The 22,849-nt window shown below is 45.7% G+C and overlaps 1 protein-coding gene across 2 annotated transcripts in view; it reads right to left on the reverse strand.

The window, feature by feature from the left end:
- Positions 1 to 2,062: 2,062 nt before the first annotated feature.
- Positions 2,063 to 22,849, reverse strand: part of ZNF697 (zinc finger protein 697) — a 29,218-nt gene continuing 8,431 nt past the window's right edge. Inside the window, exons 1-3 of one of the 2 annotated variants that reach the window (XM_063624728.1) lie at positions 11,739 to 11,759; positions 8,520 to 8,782; positions 2,063 to 6,759 (exon numbers count right to left, since the gene is read on the reverse strand). In XM_063624728.1, the coding sequence (XP_063480798.1) occupies positions 5,348 to 6,759; positions 8,520 to 8,745 (1,638 nt within the window). In that variant the 5' untranslated portion in view covers positions 8,746 to 8,782; positions 11,739 to 11,759 and the 3' untranslated portion in view covers positions 2,063 to 5,347. Of the gene's footprint in view, positions 6,760 to 8,519; positions 8,783 to 11,738; positions 11,760 to 22,849 lie in introns of those variants that run through there. The other variant, XM_063624727.1, reaches the window with a different exon arrangement.

A 22,849-nucleotide genomic window follows, 5' to 3' on the forward strand; every position in this document is an offset into this window, starting at 1 on the left:
CTGTGATTTCTACCAACTCTATTAACTTCGACACAGAAATCGGCAGAGCTACTTCAGCTAAAACCTTGAAGTGACTGACCCTCATTTCAGACATTCGCTAATGCTATACTTGACAAGAGAAATGTCTAGCCAGATCCTTTTCCAGCCCCTTGACAAAGTGAACTAGCTTTTCCAAGGTCACACACTGTCCCTTCCCTCACCCAACAAAGCCAGCTAAAGTGGGCATTGCCTGATTTGCAACAGTGGTGGGGACTCTGACTTATAGTTGCAGAGTCCTTGGCAGAGAATCTGCTTAATGCTGAGCCTTTGCTGAATGTACCATCTTGCCCTAGCTTAACATGTGAAGCCTTGATATGAAGTTCCCCCTGTCCACTTCCCACACCCTGCAGCCCCAGAGGCCAAGTCCTTAAAGTCATACTTATAGTTGGCAAAATAATTCACTCAAGCAGGTAGAGCAGGCAGGAAACGAAACAGGCCTTCACCTTCGCCTTTAAATGGTGTTGGAATGTGCAAGCATCTCTCTCTCATATCTGTCTCTCTAGCACTGAGCACTATGCCTGGCACTTGCCCACTCAGCTGAGGGGTGAACTTCTCAGGGGCTCTGCTCTTAATGAGTCACAGCCTTGGGGCCTGGGGAAGGCCAGTCATACACAGATGGTATCAGAACACCCAGGCAGAACCACTCCCTACTTCAGCCCTTGATGCTTTCAGAAAAGCATCTCAGTGGCGTGTCTTCAGTGGATAAAAAGAATGCACAGAACTGCTTCCAGTGAATCCCTGGTCTCCAGGAACTGGCGTCTGGCAATTCTTTTACTCAGGTTGGAAATCCTTCAAATATATGTGTGGGAATGCCAACTTAAACATTGCACTTACACTGACACCTTTTTCAACCTTCTTAAAAACACAGGGCAACATGGTATATGGAACACCTTGCCACCCACCTCATTGGCTTCCAAAGCTGAGCATTCCCAGCTGCTGGAATGAGACAGGGCGCCAGCTGGATGCAGACAGCATTGTGAACAGTGCCCTGGATCCCACAGGAGCAGCAAGAAATTGAAACCCATTGGAATGTGCTTTGGGTTAGCAGAGATGACCTTGAAACCAGTCTAGCAGCAGAAAACTACAATCTGCAAGGTACTAGCGGCTGTGATAGGGAGACAGAGGAGCAAGCACTAGGCAATTCATGCTGGAGACTGGCCAGGTGTGCTCCTCCCCTCCCACCAGGGGCAGAGAGAACGGAAATTATGTGAATGCCAAGGGCAGCTGAGAAAAGGAGTCATGCCTGGGGTTTTGCTTTGTTGTGAGCTGAGTTGGGGGAATAAAGATCTGAGAGAAGCGGAGGAAGGCTGACTGTGAGTGGTGAAGACGGCGAAGGCCAGCAGCAGCCTTCCACACCTATTCCATTGTCATCTGATGGACAGCCAAGATAGGCACTTTTCCTGGCTCTTACTTATGATATTGTCTTCACTATTTGGAGCAGTTGTGTGAAAGGTGGCCTACCAGGAGCAGACAAAGCCTGATGCACCTTGCACTGCCCTTTGCCTCCATATCCCCCAGCGGAGGAGAGGATTTGAGCCTTATGTACTATTATACTTACTGTAATTCCCAAGAAAGAATGGGGGGTCTCTAATTGGTCCTACAGAGTTTTCAACCGTTTGCTCATTAAAATCGCCTGGGGAGTTTCTATAAAACTGCAGGAACTTAGGCCTCACTCCAATTAATTGCTCTCTTCATTTAAAAGGCAAACAATCCAAAAAGCTCTGCAAGGTTAAAAAAATCTGTAGCTTAAACTAATCAAACCTCAAGAATTCCAGGTTGACCAGGTATAGTTTTTCTAATTGGAATGTGGGCAGAGGCCCACTCACAGCAAATTCAGGGTGAAGTAGCACAGATAATATGCAAATGTGCCTGTATGGGTATGACTGTATTCTGATGCAACTTTATGTACAAAAATATGCAGGGCAGGTTTGGTAGTTTGTCAACCCTTGTTCTACAAGAACATAGCTTCCATAGATAGAGCTGAGTGACATTTAATGTGTGGCAAAGAAGAATGACATGGTAAAAGACTGATATGGATTTAATGACAAATATTCCATATTGGTTGCTGAACACCAGAATGCTGTCCAAGGAACCATCATTAAATAAAACAACCTGAAAATAAGGCAATTCTCACGTATACAAGCACACTCACACGAAACCTGTTACTTTTAGGATCATTAAATTATTCACTATTTTAACAAACAGCTGTAAAATAACATTACAGTGAAGAAAAATGTGCACAAACTTCAGAAACACAGTTTAGATTGTCTATGAACACAGGTCCTTAATTTGTATTTTTTCACATATGTACAGTCTCTTGATTGTAAAGAGACCACATGGCTCAAGGGGTGAACTTCTCATTTTCTCCTTCCAACTCGGAGCTCAAGATTTAATCAAAACCATTTAGCCTATTTTAACTGCTTCAGGTTTTGCTTAGTAAAGGGCAGCACAGGAAGACTGCTCTTCACCAAATTCTCCAGGAAACAAATAATACACTTGCTTCCACCATCATTAATGAGTTGGTGGAAAAAGTCCTCAGACTAACATTTTCAAGGGTGAATCGCAGTTAACAGAGTTTGCTGAAGAAATATTATTCTAAAACTAGATAGAAGAAACAACCTCCTGAATGCATTTAACCTCACTTAATGCAGGTAAGTTCCCTGAAGAATTGTAAGAAAAAATGGAATCACATTTTAAATGCACCAATAGAGTCAGGTGTTGGTAGTTGGATTGTTTTCTTCTGCTAAGAATGTGCTCATAGAAGGGATATCAACGTAGCAGCTGACTCTCTTATCCATGGTAATAGAAATAATGAAAGAGGTAAACGAAGTCCAAAGATTCCCACTGCCACTAAGCTATTTTACATTAGCTTCACTCTCCACTCCCTGTTGAACTCATTCTCTAAAGTTGCTGATATGTAGTATATTTGATGAAAATGAGACCAGGCATAGCAATGGCAGCAAAAAACAATAAAGCGGATAATCAATCCATGAATAATCAAAAGTTGGATGAGATTTCATAGGCACAGACTTGAGAAAACTTAAAACAGCTGGAAGAGGTAGATGTACATGGAAAGAAACCCACAAAGCAGTAAGATTACCTAGAAATTGGCTATATTATTTTCAGGTGGGTCTAATATGCTTAGTATTCAGATTACAAGTCAGAATTCAAAATGGACACTTGTTTGCTTGTATTACTCCTGACTAGAAGAAAACGAGAATTATTGTCTTTCAAAACTGTCTATAGTTTGAAAATCTATTTGCATTTGTGAATAACAATAAACTGATTAAGAGGGCAAGATCAACAGGCATTATACAAGCCCAGAATTATCAGGATTTTTAAGTGTTTTTATAACCACAAAAACATGCTTTCCTACAGTCCCCAAAGAGGTTCTTTACTAGAATACAATTGATCAAGTATAAATTACTAGCATCCACAGAAACTTTGCTAAAAGTGTAAAAACAATCTCGTAGCTTTTTTTTCTCCCTTCCACTGTGTCCAATATTTTGTGAAGATGCTTCCATGAAATGTGTAGGGTAACAATCACTAGTGAAGAAAACAATACTGCTTTCCACAACTCTAACTTCTAAAGGCTAACCTAGCACAGGGATCTTCAGCATAAGTAACTGAAATCTATACAAGAGTCATCTAACTACAGCCCCTTACTAGAAATGGAACATAGCTAGGATACCCTAATTAGGCGACAAAGACCAGCTTTGTCAATAAGGACAAGTTTGGCCCTTCTAGGCTAGCCCTAAGTTTTTCATCAAGCATAAGAATTTTCAGTGTCCTTATTTTATTATATAAATCATGACAAGTAAGTCTTCCTAGCAGCTGAGCTGGAGAATGCAAAAGGTCAGGCTACAATTATTCACACTGTCCTCAGCCTCTCTTCAGGACAGCCTGCACACTCCTGTTCCCAGGCCTTCCCTAAGACAGGGGTCATAATACTGATCTAACTCACAATGATGTGAGAAACAACTAACAATTATTAAAAAGCATAAAGCACTTTGCAAATATCAAAGTGCTATTTTGACATCTATATAACAACCAGAAAACATTCATTGTTTGTGCTATTTGGCAATTTTGCATTTACACCTCTCCCTGACTGGGCTCTCCTGGGTAAAGCCTTGAGATTTCTACTGTGCCTCCACGTGCAGGAAAAAGACATTCTTACTTAGAGTAGATCCCTCGTCAATATGCATGGAAGTGGGGGTTAGTGGAGGTCACTAACAAATGCAAAGTGAAGGCAAATGAGTACAAGGAGTCTTGCATCCCAACAAAGCGAACACTTTCCTGGATTTCTCACATAAAGGCCAGCAAAACTCTGAGCTAGTTGACTTTTTAGCAGGTCACTGGGCAACAGTTGGTCTAAAGTTCACTTGAAACACCTACATCAAGGTGAGGTGGGAAAAGGAAAGTCACACATAGCTGTGATTGTTCCTTTTCCCTGCACTTAAAAACACCACAGTTGAGACCTGAAAGAAATACTGGGTGTGGCACACACCTGGGATGGGGCGAGGGCGGGGGAGGAGGGTCATCCAGGTAAACCACCTTGACCCAGCATGAAGCTAGAGTATTTTCAAGGAAGTAGCAAAGAACCCGGGACAGAATCAGGATTTCCCACATCTGAGAACCAGTTATAAATGAATTTCTAAACCCCAGACATTGCCCCTTGAAATGAGAGTGTGGCGTTTTTCAGCCCACTTTCCCTTGGATGCCTCAAAATAGCAGCTAACTGTGGCTCAGAGAAAGGAAAAGTACATTAAATATCCTTTCCTATGTGACTGACAAGGTTCCCCTACTTTTTGTGAGACAACAGGTGATGTGTGGAGATCGTGCAAACTCTTGATGGGACCCAGATAGAATCACTTATACTTGGTTATATTTCGCCCCATAACCCTCATTTAAACCCTCTCCCCGCAGACTTCTACAGGCCACCGCGGCCTACCCTAGTCTATTGCCCGCCATCCTGTTCCCACCCCAGACCACGAACTGCCCTTCCTCAGGGTCCTCAAAGCGCCTGGTCCTCCAAGCTCTTCACCCCCTACAGCGTGTATTTAAGGAAGTCATCACCCCAAGCGCATCTCCTGAACAATTCTTCCATGGAGAGGAGGCAAGTATAGCACCGGGAAAGAACAACTTACTCAACATTCCTCCCACTTCAGGAAACCCCAAACACCAAAGGCTCCCCAGTCACTCTCAGATTGTCCCTCCCGCCCCTTCCCCACTTCCTTCCCCTGGGTCCGTCCCAGGATATCTACCCCCCACAGGCTCCCCAGAAGGCAGCCTCCCTCGGACCCCGCCCCTAGCACAGGTGCAGCTTCTGGTGCTGCGCGAGGTGCGTTTTGTAGCGGAAGCCTTTGCCGCAGCCCGCACACTTGTGCGGCTTGTTGCCCGTGTGGATGCGGCGGTGGCGGATCAGGTGGGAGCTCTGGATAAAGCTCTTGCCGCACTCGATGCACGTGTAGGGCTTCTCGCCCGTGTGCGTGCGCTGGTGCTGGGTGAGCGTGGAGAAGTCGCTGAAGCGCTTCTCGCACTGGCCGCAGCGGAAGGGCTTCTCGCCGGTGTGCACGCGCAGGTGGTTCACCAGGTGCGAGTTACGCCCGAAGCCCTTCCCGCACTCGCGGCACACGTAGGGCCGCTCACCCGAGTGCGTGCGCTTGTGCGTGAAGAGGTGCGAGCTGACGCTGAAGGTCTCGCCGCACTCGGAGCACATGTAGGGCTTCTCGCCCGTGTGCACGCGCTGGTGCTTCACCAAGTCCGAGCGCCAGCTGAAGCGCTTGCCGCACTCGCCACAGCCGTGCGGCTTCTCGCCCGTGTGGATGCGCTGGTGGTTGGCCAGGTGCGAACGGCGCACGAAGCCCTTGCCGCACTCCCCGCAGGCGAAGGGCCGCAGCGCCGCCGCCCCCGCGCCGCTAGCCGCCGCGTGCGCGCGCCGGTGGCTCAGCAGATGCGAGCTGAGGCTGAAGGCCTCGCCGCACTCGGGGCACGGGTAGGGCTTCTCGCCCGTGTGCAGGCGCCGGTGCTTGAGCAGGTCGGCGCGCCAGCTGAAGCTCTTGCCGCAGTCGGCGCACAGGTTGGGCCGCTCGCCCGTGTGCAGGCGCAGGTGGTTGGTCAGGTAGGTGTTGCGGCTGAAGCCCTTGCCGCACTCCCCGCATCGGAAGGGCTTTTCGCGCGGGGGCCGGGCCAGCGGGGGCCCGGCCCCGAAGCCCCCCGCCACACCCACCCCCATCATGCCCACCATCGCGTCGCACTCCCCCGCCAGGCCGAAGGGCTCCAGGCTGGCGGCGGCAGCGGCCTCAGCCAGGCGGTGAATGCGCTGGTGCTGCAGGAAGGCGGCGCCGGGACTGAAGCTCTCCCCGCAGTCGGGGCAGATGGTGGGCGCGTCCATGATGCTGGCCACCAGGCTATCCAGCTCCCCGAGGTCCACGGCCATGGGGTGGTGGAGCCGGTGGAAGCGGCGGTGGGCGGACTTGTCACCTCGGTGCCGACTCCCCAGGGAGAGATGTCGCCTCCAGGGAAGTACGGGAGGGGCCGGCTGCTCCTCTTCCTCCTCCAGCCGGTTCTCCCCAGCACTCTCGTCGTCGTCCTCCCGGAGGCTCCGGGATATGCTGTCAGACTCAGACAGTCCTGGGAACATCGCCATGTCAGCTACACCAGATTGGTCATCCTCTTCCCCACGGACAGAAACGCCTTCTTCCTCACTCAGCTGCCCTTCTGCAACAGAAGAAGGTCGCAGTGGGGAATTACTATACTTGGCATTCAAAAGATAGGCCCAGAGGAAACCTCAGTAATAAAACTGTGATTCCCTCTCTCAGGCACTCTGGATCCCTGCCCCTCCAAGGACCCCTGAGAGTCTAGCGTCTCTCAACTGGATCCTCCAGGGAAAGGCCTAAAGGAGAGTGCACTCATTGCCCCCTCTGCCCACCAGTTCTTCAGGCAGCCTCCTCGGGCCCAGGCCCCACTAGCTGGACCCGAGGCACTGCCTAGCAGAGCCATCTGAAGGCCTGACTGCCTGTGTTCGGGATATTCAAGTCTGTGCCAGGTGGGACACTCCCTAAGATCTCAGGAGAAAGGGTTTACTCACTCCAAGAGCTACCAATTCCTTTTAAGATTCTAGTCTCAAAAGACAAGAACAGTCTGCCAACCTGAGAAAGACCACTTGGCCTCACCAGGCCCTGGACTAATTTTTTCTTTTTTTCTTTTTATTTTTGAGACGGAGTCTTGCTCTGTCATCCAGGCTGGAGTGCAGTGGCGCAATCTTGGCTCACTGCAACCTCCGCCTCCTGGGTTCAAGCGATTCTCCTGCCTCAGCCTCCTGAGTAGCTGGGATTACAGGCTCATGCCACCATGCCCAGCTAACTTTTGTATTTTTAGTAGACATGGGGTTTCACCATGTTGGTCAGGCTGGTCTCGATCTCGTGACCTCGTTTTCTGCCCACCTCGGCTCCCAAAGTGCTGGGATTACGGGCATGAGCCACCACGCCCAGCCCCCAGGACTAATTTTTAAAGTACATTTGGTCAGTCTGAAACAGCTTATGATGGAACAAAAAACTGAACTCACCTTCAGGACTTTGCTATGGGTCGGGGGAGGGGGATAGTAGTGAGGAATAGAAAAAGAGATCACAGAGCGTAGAGCTGGTGAGCCCAGGTTAGAGGCTGGTCCGGGACACACACCTGTTGGTCTCTGGCTGCGTATCCCCAAGCAGAGGGAAGTTGCTGAGATGTGAAAGGCCTCACATGTGCCCTCCTCCACATGCTTGTGTGCACTGCGGAGGAGGGCAGCAGGGAGTCTGGGACTGTGTCACAGGGGAAGGAATGTAACCTCTCACAGTCCTGGCCATAAAGTATTTTAGCTCATTTCTGTCCCCAGAGCATGCACTGAGCAGGATAAAGTAATGAATGCCCAAAGACAGAAACAAGGAGGTGGATAGAGGCCCGGCATTCACTCTTTCAGGTCAGTAAGAGTAAGGCATTTAGCAGAGGCCATGGGCACTTTGGGAGTTAGCCACATGAACCTAGGCAGGTCACTTACCAATGAGATGACTTATCTGCAAAGGGAGATGAGGACGTAACTGTAAACATCTGGATACTTCCTATTTGCACAGTACTGTGCTTAGTAACTCTATATGTAGCAACTCATTTAACCCTCCCAATAACCCTGTGAGGTAGATTCTAATACTAGCTGGGTAATTCTATTGTAGTGTTGTTCCAGGGGTTAATTTATAGCAGCATTCTCTACACTGTGAAGTACCGCGCCAGTGAGTGAGCCTCTTCACAGCTCACCTCAGACTGGGCTGAAGAAAAGGATGCTCTTCAGGCTAACACAAGAAAGGCAAGTCAGTACAGAATCCTGCTTAATGGTCCCCTCTATGGAACTCCCTTACAGAGAATGCTGTCCCTAGTTATGATTCTAGAGGAGCTAGAAGTAAGTGTAAATTTGGCAGCTTGCATAGAAATCCCAGCTTTCTCCTCACCTGTGCAGATGTCAGGCACTGCTTCCCTGTGCCTTGAGTCCTGTGGGTTGGAGCCCATCTCCGGCTCCAGATGGCCTTCTCTCTTGTTTGTGTCCTTTGGATTAGAGCCCATTTCTCTTTCTTCTGGGTCCCCTTCCCTGTCCTCAGAGTCCTCAAAATCAGAACCCATCCCTTTGTCTTCTGAGTCCTGGTGTGCACAGACACCCTGATTATCTTCTTGTTTCATCCAGGAAGAAAAGAGCAAGGGAGGTGACCAGGAATCCCTGCTCCAGAAAAACACAAAGAAAGGTCACGTCAGTCTGGTCTCATCCCCTCACAACGTCTAGCCTTAATTTCCAAGTCTAATAAAATGTATGGAGTTCCAAGCCCCAGATGGCAAACCTCCACTTCACTCCACATTTTAAAGTAAACAAGTGAGTGCAAAGGAGGGTGGACTGGGTGGCAGAAGAACAGTGACAACCTCACTATGAGGTTGGATGCCAACTCTCACTGGACCAAATCTTGATCTTCTGGCTATGATATAGATGTCTATTAGTGTGGTTTTACAGTTTAACAGTGAACTAGATGTTCCCATTTTTACAGCTGAGAAAACTCGAAACTCAAAAAGAAGAGGCCACTAGCCCAAGGCTACCTAACTTATAAGCAGTAGAGTGGGGATTAAGCAATTGTGCTGCCTCAAAGTTGCATGCTTTTCATACTCTTATTAAGCTTGCTCTCCTCCAGCCCACAGCAACCTTGCAAGTATTTTGGTTATCGTGCAAGTATTTTGGCTAATTTAAGGAGCCAGAGGAAAAGTACATCAAGACACAAGAATAAGAGAAGCATCAAGTACAGTAACTTCTTGTCTAAGACCATGTCACCAACAGCACCACCAACCTGGCTTTTGTAATAAGGATCTGCTTTGCAGGGAGGAGTGAGCCAAGATGATTCAAGTAGGCCTGGTGGGGCCAAGAAGAAGAGGTACAGGGGACCCTCTATATTAGAAGCCATCTCTATCATCCTAATTACGTATTTTACCGTATCCCAATTGTAGAGAACCCTTAACAGGAACATACACCAGAGATAATTGGTAACCCCTGTACAGAAAAGGCCAACATGTGAATCATAGGGAGAAAATGACATCGGATTCCTAAACCTTTAGTAGATGTCAGGATAACATTTCAAATTTAAAGGGCCCCCTGCCAAGACTGAGCAGTTGAGCCAAAAATAATTTATTTCTGCCATCCATCACTCCTACAGCTTAGCTCCAGGCAGCCAAACAGTTTCTAGGTCGAGGATCTTGGACTGTAACTTTGAAGAGACTAGCTCTCTGCCTCAGCAATCCCCAAACAGCAAGAACATGGCTGAGCAAGATGCCCCTTCCTTGGCTGGGAGCTCTTCCTCCCTCTGTGGAGGCCTTCTCTGAGGTGGCCCTGGTTCTACAGAGCCTTTGGAATGGTAAGCTGGAGTTCCAGGCAGCGGAAGTTGGAAATTCCAGCTGGGTCAGCCTCACTGTAGAGAGCCCAAAGCAAGTCAATTAACCTCTCATTGTTCCAGTGTCCTCATGAGTGGAAGAAGGGTAAGGCTACTTAACCTTTCTCACAGGGAGGGTGTTAGAAGGAAACTAATGAAAAAGCACTTCGGAAAATACTGCAGAGAGTAACTGATGCTTTGAGTTTTACAAGCGTGTAATACACACATTTTTTCCTCTTAAGTCCTGATGCCATTCCAGCACACCCCAAAGACATGCTAGCCCCTCTGTAATTTTGGCAGACTCATCACCATATTAGACTCTTTCTGAGAGATGATGATACGCTCCCTAAATTGGAACATCAAGCCGTTTCCTTTAATGTCTTAGGATATGGCTATGTCTGAGGTTGGTCAGTCAACAGGTCCTGAAATGCAGTTGAATTCCTTTAGAATGTATACTGTTTAAAGCACCAAGTTTCCAACATTTGGAGATTTCTTGTCTAAGACAGTAGGAGAAAAATCTCATTAAAGCTGTAAACCTTTTAAGAGGTATACTCCATGACTACTGACCCCAAATCACTTCTGCCCATCATTCTTGCCTGTTTGGAGCTCAGATGCAATGGACAAGTACATCCCTTGAGTCTGCATATATAATACACCTGAAAGTGGACAGGCAAGAGTAGGGTCATCAAACATGACCTATTGATTTGCTAGTAGTGGAAAACGGTGCAGGCGTTGGCAGGGCGGGGGGCGGGGGGGGAAGTTAAGAGGGGACTAGTCAATGATTTCTACCAATCTGAGACCAGCAGGAGGGTTCTATGTCAATAAAGTCAAATAAGCATGTCATCAGAATCTCATAAAACTGAAACAGCAAAGGTACAGTGCCCAGCATGGCATAAAAGGGACTGCAGCATTCCATCCTGAAGGACAGGATTTAGGAGTCCAATCTGGGAAACAGGGAGCAGGGCTTCACCTCTAAGCCCTTTTAGGGACAGGCTTCTTATGGGGCACCTCAGACATAGCAATAATGGAACAACAGAACTTTCTGATTTGTGATTTATTGGGAACCGAGACATCAGATATTAAACGTGGAAACATGGTTTTTCTAGATTTGAAGGCAGGGAGAGGGGAGAGCCAGAGTGAGTTCCCCACTTAGGGCTGACACATGAAAAGTTCACAGTGCTGCCTCAGAATTAAGGCAGGTTCTGAGCTCCGAAGGGAGTACTTCCTGATCCTTATTTTCATTTAGACTAGGGGAGGGAGGATTAGGTGTGCTCTGAAAAGAGCTTTAAGTTCCTGTCACCCAGATACCATTCATGGCACAACAACTACTCAAATTTGTTTTAAGATGCATTATGTTAGTGCAAAACTGGAAATCTACATGCCCAGTAACAAGGATTCAGTTCCATTCACGCCAGCACATCATGGGGTTTTAGGCAGTTGTCAGGTAATGGAGAAGGTTATTTAGAGGTTAGGAAAGATGATCACGATATAATTATACGAAAAGCAGCTGGTTTGAAAAATATTTCATTTTGGCTTATATGCATACTAACATGTATATTTACACATGTATACACAGATCAGAGAGGAAGACCAGAAGTTTATTAAAATACTAAACATCTCAGTCACTTTGGGGGCTTTGCAGCTCTTAACTCATTTGATGTTAACCTAATAAAGTAGGATATTTCCAACTTCACAGATGGGAAACGGGCACAGAAGTGACTAGTCCAAAGTCATACAAATTATAAATTGCAGAGCAGGGATACATACCCTTGCAAGTCTAGCTCCCGTACACACATTCTTAACCAGAAGCTGGTATATAGTTTGAGACTTGTCCTCTTTGTACATCTGTATTTTCTACATAAACAGATATTTTTTAATCAGAAAAATAACTTTGTTTTTAACATGATAGAAGATGTTAAACCTACAATTACTCTAGAAGTAATAAAAAGGAAGACAAGGGCAAGAGTTGTGATAACCTCAATCTAGAAAACTTAATATTCAAAAACACTAGACACCATGGTATAAAGTGTCAGATATTCAGGCATATTTTGTTCCAGCTCCTTACCCATTCATTCTCAAAAACTAGCAAAATGTTTTCTTAGGCAAGGCTGGAGCCTACCCATTATCCAATGGGCAGCAGGGCAGTGTGATCACTTTGTGGCCAGATTGACCTGGGTTTGAATCCTCTGCTCTTTGCCAGCCACTTTACCTTGTACAAGCTTCTTAGCCTTGCTGAATCTCAGATTCTGCATCCGTAAGAACAAGGATGCTGCCTCCTACCTTGCAGGGTTGTTTCTCGAGCCACAAAAATTAATGTTTGTAAAAACTGCTGGCATGTTAGAGACACAATAAATGGTAGTTATAACTATGATGAAACTTCAGCCAAGTTCTTAAGAGAATTATACACACCCCCATTCTAAATTGGGGGTCACCTATTCCCAGCTACGTTCATGGAGAATGGCCTTTGGCAAGTACAAACAGCTTCCCCCAGCCTTGCTGCTAAAGGTTCTATTAATGAACAACTCACCATGTGGATACAAGAACCAGGGAGTGACTAGTTGCTTAAAGGAGCTAGGTAGAGGGAGAAAAGTTTAATTCCAAATTCAGTTAGTTTTCAGCTGCTGATTGCCCATCCTGTAAACAGAGTATAGGTCTAAAGCTAAATAGGGTGTGGGTGCCTGGTTCGGTAAACCCTAACGTACACCATCTGTAAGGGAGCTCTCCTTCCCCCAGTAAGAAGGAATAGAAGTTTAAGGGGGAAAAGCAATAGAGTGGTGCGCATACAAAACTAATTCTACATCTAGTTGTAATCACTGAGGGAGACAATTCTGGTTTTCAGCCAACACAACCATTGTGCTGTGTGACTTTAAGCATTTGCCCCCTTCAGGCTTCCGTTCCATGAGAAGGTTGGGTTTGAATGTTCCTGAGTCCTCTTCAAGCTTGTCATATGACACACAGGTGAGTTGATCCAGGAAGGCATCGTTGTCAGTTTCATTAGACATTTCCAACTCCAGCTTGTTAATCCACACAGCAAACTCTTAATCCCCAAACATTCCACCACCACCATCACAAAACCTTTTTCTTGGATGCAGATCACTTCAAGGTGGGATTGGGCAACTTCAACAAGACTGCTCAAATCCTGGCTTCTAGAACTTGTGATATTTTCATGTCTCTTTCCCCTACCCCAATTTCAAAAAAGTAAGGCCTATCACCCTATCACTAGGAAAATGCTCAAGAGCCTTCTAGACGAACTCAACCCCACTTGAAAGAAAAATCAGATCACTTTGAAGACACTGCTACAGAGCAGAGGTGAATGTGATAAAGTGTCTCTAAAAAGAGAAAAAGACTCCAGCCTGGGCAACAGAGCAAGATCCCTTCTCTACAAAAACTTTTTACAAAATAGCTGGGTGTGGTGGCACATGTCTTTAGTCCCAGCTACTTGGGAGGCTGAGGCAGGAGGATCACTTGAGCCCAGGAGTTCCAGGCTGCAGTGAACCAAGACTGCCCCCACCTTCCCCCGCACTCCAGCCTGAGAAACAGCAAGACCCCATCTCAAAAAAAAAGAGGAAAGGAGGGAATGAGGTGGGAAGATGGGGGAGGGTAACTGAAGCCAGTAGCAGAGCCAGAATTAGAATTTAAACCAAGTTTATTGGCACATTCTCCAAATCTCCCACTTTGGGGCTACCTGTGAAATCTATTTCTATTGAGCAAGATCCCCACCACTTTGTGGATTTAACCTAACTTCCTATGAAGAGGTTAGGGCAGAGGAGTGTACACGTCTCCCCCACCATCTTGGATTTTACATAAAACCAAGGCCAGAAATAGCACCAAGTCTCCCAGCCTCTAAAAGATAAGGCAGGGGCGCAGCTGCCGCCTCGCTGAGGCAGCCTTCTGCGCGGACCCCAAGCTGTCACGCGGCCCCTGGCCTGGATGGCGCCGCGGAGGCGGTGTCGCCTTGGGGCGGACTTAAGCACCTTCCTATGCACTGCAGCGGGTCCATCTCCTTTGACTCCAGTAACTGAGAGGTAAATCAGGACGACCCGTTTGACGTGTAAAGAACACTGAGGCCAGGGAAGCTGAACCCCAGGCGGCGTCTCTTTCAGGTGCAGGCAGCGGGTGTTCCCCTCCGCTGGCTCTTAGAAGGGACAAATGGCCAGCGCGTTAGGAATGGAAGAGGAAGGCCAGTTCCCAGCGAAGCAGCGCAGGCCGCACCTGGCAGCCCCGACCAGCAGGGACGGCCAGTTCCAGAGCAGATCACTCCTAGCCCCCGCTTGGGCCCCGTCTGGGCCCCGCCAGCCCCCAGGGCAGAGGGCGGAGGAGTCATGTGCCGCGGCGGCCGCTGCCAGGTGGCGGGGAGCCAGGCCGTCAGGGCTGTCATGTCAGGGGAAGGAAGCGGCCCGGCGGGCGGCGGGCCAGGAGCGGCTCCCACTCGGGCCTCCAGACTGCAGCTCCTTTCCTGTCTCCCACTCATCTCGAGGGTCCCTTCCCTACCTCCTCAGAGGGACGCAGGGCCGGCCAGCAGCAGCTGGAGGCTTCCTCCCTCCTCTTCCCACGCCCCCCTGCCCACCACTATTTCCCAAGGGAGAGCTTCCCTAGCAGAGTCCAGGCCGGGATTGGGTAGAGCGCTGGAAAAACAATTTCAGCCTGCGGTTCAAAAGGCTGAACTCATGACCACAACTGAGGTCTAACCAGAGATTCTAGGGGGTTAATCATTTGTCCATCTTCAGCACCAACGGGGTAAAAAGTCAGCTAGCCTCTCAGGGGATATGACCATCAAGGTCCTGCCTCCTCACTGGTAAGTTTATGGTCAAAAAGAACCCAAAGGGCAAAGAAAGCCACCTCGCCATATTTGCAGGGGATGCCTCTACCGAGCAAGGGGTAAGCACCTTACACAGAATGTGTCCACAACCAAACGTGGCATGTGAACTTCCCCCTCAGCTGGCTTTGCCAAGCACAAACCCAGACTGCCCAACCCAAAATGCCAGCCACCCAAGTGGCAGACTGCTGCATGAGGATGAACATTAATTCCAGACAGGGACAGCCAAAAGATTACTGCACCTAAGTGTTGCCCACTCTCCAGACAAGAGGAGCTAAAATAATATGGTTTCTGCCTTGTGGTTACTGCTTGTTTTACCTGGAGAGGGAAGCCCAAGGTGGAAAAAGAAGAAGGCTCAAAACCAAGGCAACAGAGAAATCAACCTACATCCCCATGGATCAGCACCAGTCTGAGGCTCCTTCCAATCTCTGTGATCAGGAATAGCACAAATGCCCTTGGGGTCAGACATTTCCTGTCCATGGGTTGGGCTAGGGCCCCTCAGTTTGGCTTGACGGCCTCAGCTTATCACAAATGCCAATCCTCCACCACCACCCTATTCCTCCTGCACAAAATAAGAATTAGTGCAGTGCAGACACAGATCCTAAGTGCCCTCAAAGTTAGACTATCTGCCCTCAGCTGAGAAGTCACAAAAGCTAAAGGTTTTCCTGTTGGCATTTACTATCCTTATTTTACATTTATGATTAGGATCTTCTGCGACATAAGTCAAGGTGATCCATTTTCCTGTATATTTTCCTTATATACAGGAAATCTTTCTGTTGATGGTTTTTTATTCCCTGTGCTCCACCACCACTACTGTTTTACACCCTCAGTTGTTTTATTTAGTAAGAGAAACTTTGGGCAGCCCTCAGAATTATTATCTCTAGACACTTTCTCAGCAGCTGGCTCAAATGTTCCATGTTTGCATTTCAGGAAATCACAGACCTTGGAAATCCCTTCGTTCAACCTTCTTTTACAGAGATGAAACTAAGGCTAGAAAGAGAAAGTGACTGAAAGTCAGGTTTTACTAGAAGAGTTGTGGCCAGACTCTCAATTTTGCTGATGGTGTCTCCAGTGATCTGTGCATCTCTTTAATATAAAACACATCTTCAAAAAATAGCCAGATAAATTGAGGACATATACTTGTCTTTTTTTTTTTTGGCACACTGATTAATCAGGGTCCTCCTAAGAAAGAGAACCAATAGGATGTGTGTGTGTGTGTGTGTGTGTGTGTGTGTGTGTGTGTGTGTGTAGAGAGAGAGAGAGATTGATTTATCATAAAGAAGTGGCTCATGCCATTATGGGGTCTGGCAAGTCCAAAATCTGTAGGGTCAGCTGACAGGCTGGAGACCCAGGAGAGCAGATGCAGAAGATTCCTCTGAAAATCAGTCTGTTTGTTCTATTCAGGTTTCAACTGATTGGATGAGGCCCACCCACATTATGGTGGGCAATCTACTCAAAGTCCACTGATTTATATGTTATCCTCATCTAAAAAACATCCTCACAAAACACCCAGAATAATGTCTGACACAAATCTTGGTATTCTGTGGCCCAGCCAAATCAACACATAAAATTAACCATCATACCTACTGTAGCTTAAAGGTGTAGTCTGCAGTAATTGCATCATATTTACCCATTTAAACGTTTTTCATGAAAACCATTACTACATACAGATAGTTGAATAGAGTCTCAGGGTATATGTGCTATAGAGGACAGCAGGGAAAAATCAAGATTAATCTTAAAGATCTACACAGCCACGTGTGTGTTATCTAGATTGGGGTCCTAGTTGTGTAACACTCCTACAGCAGAAAGACATGCAATTTAATCATCTATTTCACTGAAGGACAAAAGAGAAAACAGGCTAAGACTGCACCAGGGGTTTATGTGAGCTATGTGAGTTGTTAACAAACAGCCTTGTTCTGGGAAAGTTGATGCTGGAATCCCATATTAATGTTGCCAGATGGAGCCAGGTGACCTCAGGAAGTCTTTTCCAACCCAGATGATTCTGTGATCATATTTCCACTGTAATGAATAGCCCTCAAGAGAATGCTTATCATAGCAAATAAGGAGAGAGGGGTGCTGGGGCCAAAGGACTTGAGGCACACATTCAATCACCCCAGCTTCCCACTGTAGATTCAACAACAACAAAAAAACTGCTCTTCTAATTCTTTGCCCAAAATAACTGTTTGGTGTTGTTGATGAAGAATGGCTGGCGTGTTCCAGCCCAGCGCATTTCAGCAGTGGGTAAGTGACACCTCTCCTTATAATCTGCCAAGATATCTTCCAAAAAGAAAAAACAGGAATAAAAATGTAAAGAAGTCACCTGATGCCTGAATTTTCCTGCCTAATTGTGAACCTCCACAGCTAGTTTTCAGCATGAAGTAAAACATTTGCATACACTTAAAAACAGGTTTTAAATAATTACATACCTATTACTCTTATTTCCTTAAAAATAACAGATTATCAGAAAAAACCAGACCATAGGAAAGTATGTAACACACATGATCCACTTTCTTCAATAACAATTCAACAGTGACAAAAATGGCAAAGGGGAAAGTAGGCGGGGCGCGGTGGCTCAAGCCTGTAATCCCAGCACTTTGGGAGGCCGAGGCGGGCGGATCACGTGGTCAGGAGATCCAGACCATCCTGGCTAACACGGTGAAACCCCGTCTCCACTAAAAAATACAGAAAAATTAGCCGGGCGTGGTGGCGGGCGCCTGTAGTCCCAGCTACTCCGGAGGCTGAGGCAGGAGAATGGCGTGAACCCGGGAGGCGGAGCTTGCAGTGAGCCGAGATTGCGCCACTGCACTCCAGCCTGGGCAACAGAGCGAGACTCCGTCTCAAAAAAAAAAAAACAAAGAAAGAAAAAAAAAAAAAAAAAGAAAGGGGAAAGTAGAGACCTGTAGGTCAAAAAACATAAACAATATCAACCAACCCCAATATACTGACCTTATTTGAATGCCAACTCAAACTTACAAATTACAGAAACAAATTATGACAACCGAGGAACTGTGAATACTAATTAGATATTTGATATCAAGGAACTTCATTTTGTCAGGTGTTGGTACTGAGATTAAGTGTACAAAGAGTTCTTATATCTTTAAGAGATATATAATGAAATAGTTACAAGTGAAATGATATGTCTAGAATTTGCTTCAACATAATTCCTGGGCAAAGGGAAATGGGCTGGGGTACATGAAACAATATTGGTCACATATTGACCACTGTTAAAGCTGGATGGTGGTATATGCAGGCTTATTACACTACTCTATCTACTTTTATATATTTACTAGAAAGCTTATAAAAAGTTTTGAAATGGATAATTATATTTTTTTCTGAAATTTTGGGTTATTTATGTTCATTTAAGTTCTGGCCAGAACATAATAAAATATCAGTGACTTCCATAAGAGGAATAGCCTGCTTTTACAAATCATGCCAAAACAAGAGTGGTTACAAGGCTTAATACTAAATAGAGCTCATGGGAACTGGGAGAAGGAGCAGTGGAGCAAAGATACTAATAGAAACTTAAGTTTGATGTTTTTTGCTCTTTTTAAAAATGAGATAAAGGAATAGCTGTTATGTTCAAAATAGAATCAGATTCTGTTTCCATTTTCATCTACTTTTATATTTCCAAACAACTAAAAAAGGATCCTGCCCACCAGAACTTGTTTATTTCCACCATTAATGCAGCAACTCTACACTCCAAACCAAGAAGGAATAAACTGTATTAGGGGTCCTAGTTGTGACAATTCTATGAGGGGAATGCTTTATCCCCAGGAAGGACAAACTAATGAAAGGATGTGAGTGTCCAGTAGATTAAGTACATCAATTATTAGTCCTCCCTAGAATCACCTTCTAAGGGGATGAAAAATGGAAGATCATGTACAGATGAAAAGGAAGATAACACAGTAGTGATTTATGAAAATGTGATCTCCACGAGATGAACTCTGACAGGAACAGAACTACTTTACTAGCCCAAACTGAGAACTTTTAAATTTAGATAGTGTCGTCAGACAGTGCTCAGAGAAACTCTGAGGATGCCAGTCAAATTGCTTCATACCACACTACAAAGAGAGCAACTAGAAGATATTATGCTCCTACTTTACATGAGAACTGAAAGCTCACAGATATTTTCTGTTTCAGCCAATGGTGCACAGTAAATCTAGGATGCTCACACCCAGTCACAGGACACAGCTTTCCTCCAGGAAGTGATGCATCTGTCTCGAGAAGGAGGCTTGCGTGTCTGGGACTCATTCATAACTTGAACATCACATTACTAAGTCATTCATCAGGTTCAGTCTGGGTCCCTTACCTTTAGTTCCTAGCATTTCCCAAAGAGAGCAACAGTACTATACAAACTTGCAAATAGAATAACGGTATTTTTCTTGAGCATGAGTTCTTAGCCTGAGGGCCTTCAGAATCCGTGAACTCCCTGCAACCTTATGGAAATGTGTCTGTAGACACTTACTCCTGATGAGAAGGCCTGTAGCTTTTTCTTGGACTCTGAAAGGATCCATGGAACAAAAACAAAAACCCTGTTATAAACCACTATTATAAAGGACTCATGATACATTTCCTTATCATAACAATTCAAAAATGATACAGAGTGGTTTTGGGTAAGGGGTATAAGAGCAATTTCACTACTATATGCCACAAGATCTTTTGGTGTGCTGGTGGAAAAGAGAAGATAATGGCAGTAAGTCCAAAAGCAGGCAGTAGCACAGACAAAAATATCAGTAAATTTCAAACACATATGGAGAGTGAGGGACCTAGCAAATGGAACCTGCCTGATCCAGTTTGGTGATCTCACCTAACACCCTATTTTACAGATGAGTCAGGCAATAGAGACCAAGAAAGGTTAAGTAAATTGCCCATGAACACACCAGTTAAGGGCAGACACGAGCCTAAATCACTGGCATATTAACCTTTGTTTCAATCTCCCCTTGCTACTCAATCCAACATAACCTATGGTGCTTGGCTAATTCACACTTGTGATTTGGGTTTCCCAGCATCATTAGCTCACCTGCTCTTCACTTCCTAGTCACTCACATTATGTGACAGGTGCATTAAGAGGGAGGGAAGTTGTTCCTCAAGACTGTAACACCCTGCCTCTCTTGGACGTATCTAATTTATAAGCTTGACCCCAGGTTTATGGCTCCTATCAGCTGCTTGCTTGGGCAGTGAGTAAAATCACATTAATCAAGCCATAACCTACCCAGTACACAAAACGCTTTGTTAGTTAATCCTTCTCCTCTCAAAGGAAAAAGAACTAAAATCTGGACAAAGTCACCAACTCTTTCCTAACAAATCTTCAGAGTGTTAGCAAAGTCATCTTGCCTGCAAAGAATAACATGCAAATACCCAGATAAAGAAGGGCATTCTGGGAGTCACACAAAACTGCAACATAGGGAGGCCTAGTTCACATTTAACTGCACCATGGAATCAAGGACTCAGTTCATCCAACGTGACCCATTACTACAAATAGTTTCTCAGCTGCACCCTGTGCTTTAACAGCTTTGAAGTCCCCATATGGGAGGTTGTATAGATGTGTGCCCGGTGGCAGGGACAGCACCACTCCAAGTACATTTTGCTGTAGAGAATGTATCCACAGATGATGAGCAAATCTCACAACTTGAATTCACAAAGGTGTCAAGTTGGTAGAGGATGGGGCCACCCTTCAGATTACTGGATTCCTTTTAGGTACAATCTCCCTTGCATCAGATTCTCCCAACCCACTCTGTCATATTCATGAGTTTAGTGCTCTGGCTTTAGTGACAGCATTTCACTGACTTCATTTTTCTTGTTTTCTTCCGGACTCCTGATAATTTTTTTCCTATTGTAGTTTCAGTTATTTTTCCTCTAGAAAAAACATGGAAAATGTTCTTCAAACTTAACTTCATGTGATCCTCAGAAGTGATCGCTGACTTAACACGTTTTGGATTCTCTGCTGTTTTTACTAGAGAAAAACAGAACATTTTGTTGGCTAGAAAAAAAAAAGCAGTTGTTTGAATTAGCATTGACTTAATGGAGTGTTAGAGTAAACACTGAATAATACTGAGTCCTTTGTACAGTATTTGAAAAAAGTCATCGTCTGTGTGTGTGTATGTGTGTGTGAGAGAGAGAGAAACAGACAGAGAGAGAGAGAGAGGAAAGAGAGAGAGAAAGGAGAGGGGAAGACCATGAAGCCTCAGTAGTACTGGTTATGCCATTTAAAAAAATCTTTAAAGACATTTTTCTATTCAAACTATGAAACTCATTAAAAGGGGAGACTGCCTCATTCTGCAGTATCATTTTTAAATTACTAAAACCAATTATCAAACTATATTATATTTTCTCCTGCAATGCCATTTTTGGGCCAAATAAATCTTACAGGCTATTGGGAAAAGGAGGAATAAGTGCTAGTGAGCCCCAGTTAAAAACTTAACATCACCACCACACTCTCACAGTTTCCCAGTGAACTCGGGCTTCCAGATGGGACAACCTCGGCAGACAGTGTTAACTGCTAATATTTAGTTAGTGATCCAGACCCACATCAATTATCAGCTATGTATTTCTACCTTCCACATTCAGTGGTCTCCTCTTCTGCTTTGACCTCACTATCAACACAGTAAAGTGCTTGGCATTTAATAGGAGTTCAGTACACGGCCCGGAAATCTTGTTGAGACACTCTCCTTGTTAATTCTCTTTGCTTAGCACCCACAATATTGCACTGTCCTAGTCCTCCTCATACTTCACTGACCACCCTGTCTCCTCTTCTTAACTCCTAAAATAGGTCAGCCTTCAAGGGTCTTTTTAATATTTCTTCTCCCTCTCCCTCAACTGTTTTGCCTCTTCCTGTAGCTTTATACAGCTCTTCTATCCAAAGACCTCACAAATGTGAACCTCTCACCCAACCCCTGACCTGCACTCCAGATCTACATTTCTCATAATACCCCAAGCATTACAACTGAGGAGCCTGAATGTCCCTTCCAGTCCTGAGGTGCTGTCCCGCATGTCCCATGTGACAAGGGACAGGAGGCAGCAGAAACAGGAAAAGCACATGCAAAGGAGTTAACAGCACAGGTTCAAGTAGAAGTCTGCCACTGACACATGGTGTGCCCCGGGACAGCTATTTCACCTCTTTGAGTCTTAGTTTAATCATCTACACAATAGGGGAAAACAAGCTACCTTGAAAGGATGCTATAAAGACTCAATGCATTTCCATTTGTATTGTATCTGGCCCATGTCAGATTTAAAAACAAGTATTAGTTCCTTTCTTGAATCTTTGCTACAAATCAGCTCCTCCTGACAGTGTCCATTTCTGTTAAAGCCGTCTTTGTTCTTACTCAGAAGCTCAAAACCATGGACTCAACTTTGACCCGTCCCTCACCCCTTTCAATCAAATCAGTTGCCATGTTCTTTTCACTTTTCTCTTTTTTTCAGTTGCCACTATCACTGCAGTGCACACTCTTACTAGTTACATGCACCTACATGTCACTACTGCATCAATCTTAAAACGTTGTCACTTTCTTATTCTGCTCAGAAACCCCTAAGTGACTTTGTCATATAAGCACACACTCCAAGTCATTAACAATGTAGCCCAAGGCTCTCTTACCTCATCTTAACCTCTGTCCCCTAACCCCAGCCCAAAAGGGTTGCTTTAAATCCCCCAGAGGGCACCCTGTTTTCCCTTCCTCAGATGCTTTTCCTCCTGAAAGCATGGGTTACAGTCTGTCCTTTTCCAGAGGCAGCAGCACCTGTAATGGTTAAAAGCTCAGATTCTGGCCAGGCATAGTGGCTCACGCCTGTAATCCCAGCACTTCTGGGGGCCTAAGCCAGTGGATCGCTTAAGCTCGGGAGTGCAAGATCAGCCTGGGCAACAGGGCAAAACCCTGTCTCTCCAAAAAAAAAAAAAAAAAAGCCAGAAGTGGTGGCATACACATGTAATCCCAGCCACTTGGAGGGCTGAGGTGGGAGGATAGCTTGTGCCCAGAAGGTATTCACACCACTGGACTTCAGCCTGGGTGACAGAGCGAGATCCTGTCTCAAAAAAAACAAAAACCAAACAAGATTCTGGAGCCATACG

Source organism: Symphalangus syndactylus, chromosome 12, assembly GCF_028878055.3.
Source record: "Symphalangus syndactylus isolate Jambi chromosome 12, NHGRI_mSymSyn1-v2.1_pri, whole genome shotgun sequence".
NCBI classification, from domain to species: domain Eukaryota; kingdom Metazoa; phylum Chordata; class Mammalia; order Primates; family Hylobatidae; genus Symphalangus; species Symphalangus syndactylus.